General features: G+C 48.3%; 1 protein-coding gene across 2 annotated transcripts in view; it reads left to right on the forward strand.

Moving 5' to 3' along the window:
* Positions 1–237: 237 nt before the first annotated feature.
* Eri3 (ERI1 exoribonuclease family member 3) overlaps positions 238–3,290 on the forward strand; it is a 129,311-nt gene continuing 126,258 nt past the window's right edge. Inside the window, exons 1-2 of one of the 2 annotated variants that reach the window (XM_021199612.2) lie at positions 238–610; positions 2,792–2,867. In XM_021199612.2, the coding sequence (XP_021055271.1) occupies positions 476–610; positions 2,792–2,867 (211 nt within the window). In that variant the 5' untranslated portion in view covers positions 238–475. The remainder of the gene's footprint in view (positions 611–2,791; positions 2,868–3,290) is intronic. The other variant, XM_029539489.1, reaches the window with a different exon arrangement.

Consider the following 3,290-nt stretch of genomic DNA (forward strand, 5'->3'; position numbering starts at 1 on the left):
AGTGACCCTCCCCTTCTCTTTTGAATACGTGGCTCCTCCAAACTACAAGTCCCACAAGGCCCAGAGCCAACGGTCACCATCTTGACACACCCTAACGCGCATGTCGGCGGGAGAGAGAGCGTTTGGAGAGAAGAAGCCCCGCCTTGCTCCAGCTCATTGGCCAAAGGCGCTAGCAGCGGGCTCAGCGGTTGGCTACCACGCACGCCCGTCCACCGCGTCGGTCGGGGTCAGAGTGCGCGGAGGTGAGTCGGTGTGTTGTGGACTCGTGGTGCTGGCTGCCGCTCTTGAGGCGGCCTGGAACGGGCTGTGGGGAGCGGGCGGAGCTGACCCTGCTTCTGCCTGGCCAGCGCCGCAGGCGGCGCGGGCCGTGCCCGCTGCCGTCAACTGCCCGGAGCGTCTGCTGAGGCCGAGGGAGACGCCGGGGCCTGCACCTGGAGAGAGCCTGCCGTGCTGGCCCGGAGGAGGGGGCGTTGCCATGGCGACAGCCTCTCCGGCAGCTGACGGGGGGCGGGGGCGGCCCTGGGAAGGAGGGCTGGTCTCCTGGCCCCCTGCCCCTCCCCTTACGCTTCCCTGGACCTGGATGGGCCCGAACTGGGGGCAACACCCTGGGGTGGGTGAGACTGAGAGGGCCCCCAGCTTGGGCCCTGGTTAATGCATGCGGGGTGTGGGTCGTGGCGCGCACACTTAAGGAGCCTGGGATTCTGGCCTGGTGCTCACCCAGGATGTTAGAACTCTTGGCGAAGGGGTAGCTGGGGAGGGCGGTGGGGGAGCTTGGCTTTGCGAGAGAGATTGGGTGAGTTGATGCAAGGGCCTGGTTTGAGATTCCTGGAGGAGAAAGGTTTGACTAGATAAAGTAGAAAAAGATTAAGGAATTATTTATAGACTAACCCCTCCGCATGTTGGCACAGGCACACATGTTAGCACTTTACTTCCTTGTAAGTCACAAGCTATGGATAATAATGGTGGACAGAGGTGGACAGAGTGGAGAAAGAGCCTTAACCCAGGTAGCTTTTTGTATGTCTTTATTACAAATGGTCCAGCAACAGGTGTCTTCTTAAAACAAGGAAAGCATGACATGGGTTGAGTTCTTGCAAAATGTCAGCTGCTCGATGTTGACCTGGAAGATGCTGGGTATGGGGCCCCTCATCTGGAGATACAGAGCTTGCCCCTCAGGCTGGATTTTGCCACAATTGTCTCTGACCATTTTTGTGGCTTGCATTTGCTAGTGCATTTCATTGGTTTCCCAGCCTAAGGGCTGCAAAACATGAATCCCATTGGCCAAAGACTAAGCTATTTAACTGGAGTAGATTGTGATTGGCCGAATGATTTTTGACTGTAGAGTTTGTACCAGAAAACTGGCTTCATCAAATTCAGCTTTATTCTGACTTTATCATACACAGTATACCTTGTTTTAGTGGGCTCGGTCTTGGACCTTAAGTATATTATACTTGAATCGCCCACCATTTAAAAGCCAATTTATAAACAGTGACTTGGAGTGTGACTCCACTAATGTGTGCCTGTGATCTTGGTTAGAAACCCACTTGGCTGCCTGTCGGCAGGTGCTGCCTGGGGGAAGGGAGCTGCCGGGAAGTGATTGATAAGGTTTCCTTTATGGATTCTGTGGTGCTTCACTGGAGCTCAGCACTTTGGCAACTTAAGCACTCCAAATTAAAAGCTCATTAACAATTCCTGCCCAAAGATCCTGTAAATAATCAGCCAGTTAGGTCCTGGAGCCTGGCTAAGAGCTCTTCCTTCAACTTGAAATATCCCAATCAAAGGGTTTTTTATTGCATTTTATTTTGAAAAGTTTACTCCCTGGTGGCATAAACTGTAGAGTACCCTGTTCCCAGGGGATCAGGATAGAATAAATTCTTAAGTGTGTGGAGTGGTAGACAGGATTAATGGTTCCAATTGTAGATGTTTGTGCAGAGGGCTTCACTAGCTTACAAGAGCATGTCTGTGATTTCTGATCCTTTAGCATATCTGAACTAGGTGGTGACTAGGGTAGACATGCCTTGATGACCCTGGTGTGTAACCCTGACTGGCTTCTGCACATGTTGCCTGTGATCAGCTCTCATGATGTCTTGATTTGGGGTTTGATTAACTTTTTTTTTTTTTTTTTTAGAAGTTGAGGCAGACTTGGAAGTATTGTGCCTGCATGTATGTCTGTGTAAGAGTGTCAGATCCCATGGAACTAGAGTTACTGGCAGCTGTGAGCTGCCATGTGGGTGCTGGGAATTGAACCCAGGTCCTTTGAAGAGCATCCAGTGCTCTCAGTCTCTGAGCCATCTCTCCAGCGGAGAAGTATTTTGAATGTGTTTCCCAGTGTATGTTTCCATTCTTGTTACTGCCTATAGGTTTGTGACAATGAACCCTTCTCTTCAGTCCTGGCTCAGCCCCAGTTCCTGAGTTCTGAATATTGCAAGCCTTGTGTCCTTTTCTGATAGGATTCTGAAATAATCCAGTGAACCACCACCTCATGACTATCATTCTTAGTCGAGGCTCACATATTATGAATATTTGTTATTTCTAGGAGATCAACTTCCTTAAGGAGAACACTATACTAGAAACATGAAATGTATAGTTCATATACAAGCTTGAGCACACACATGCACACATGCATGTATGTAATATTAGTTAATAGCATCTGAAAGGTCTGTGGGACCGTTTTCTTTCCACAGTAATAGCTAAATCTCAAAGTTTGAGTTTATGAGTTTAAGAGTGACCATTAGTGAGGATTTAAACCTTGAGTTGAAATATACCTGTTGCAGAGATGTGTGTTTGTCCACAGCATTGGGGCTTTCCAGCTCTCACAGACCCTTCAGCATCTCCAGCTGCCAGTCTTGGCATCTTCGAAGTAAGGAGAGGTGAGAATCCTGTTGCATGATCACATTTGCTGTCTGACTGATTGGATTGGTGGGAATGGGATGGGGACTGGTGTAGAGTATATTTTTCTGTAGCTTCTGGTATGGTAGGTAGCATATGCTCAAACTTAGTGAAACAAATTGACTAAAATCTTTAAAGTGTTAGAGAAGATGAGTGATCTAGACCCTTCAGTTTGATCATGAGATTTCCTTTTTTTTTTTTAGCTCCTCAGTACTGGGGAATGAACCCAGGACTTTGCAACACATTAGGCAAGCATGCCAGTACTGAACAATGTTCTTAAGTCTTTTTTTTTTTTTTTTTCTCACATATATTTGATCTTAACTAAATTGACCAGACTGGCTTCAGACTTGCAGCCCTCCTGCTTCACGCTCTACCTAGTGACTGGGATTATCAGCATGGACTAC

The sequence above is a fragment of the Mus pahari genome, chromosome 6, assembly GCF_900095145.1.
Source record: "Mus pahari chromosome 6, PAHARI_EIJ_v1.1, whole genome shotgun sequence".
Taxonomy (NCBI): Eukaryota; Metazoa; Chordata; class Mammalia; order Rodentia; family Muridae; genus Mus; species Mus pahari.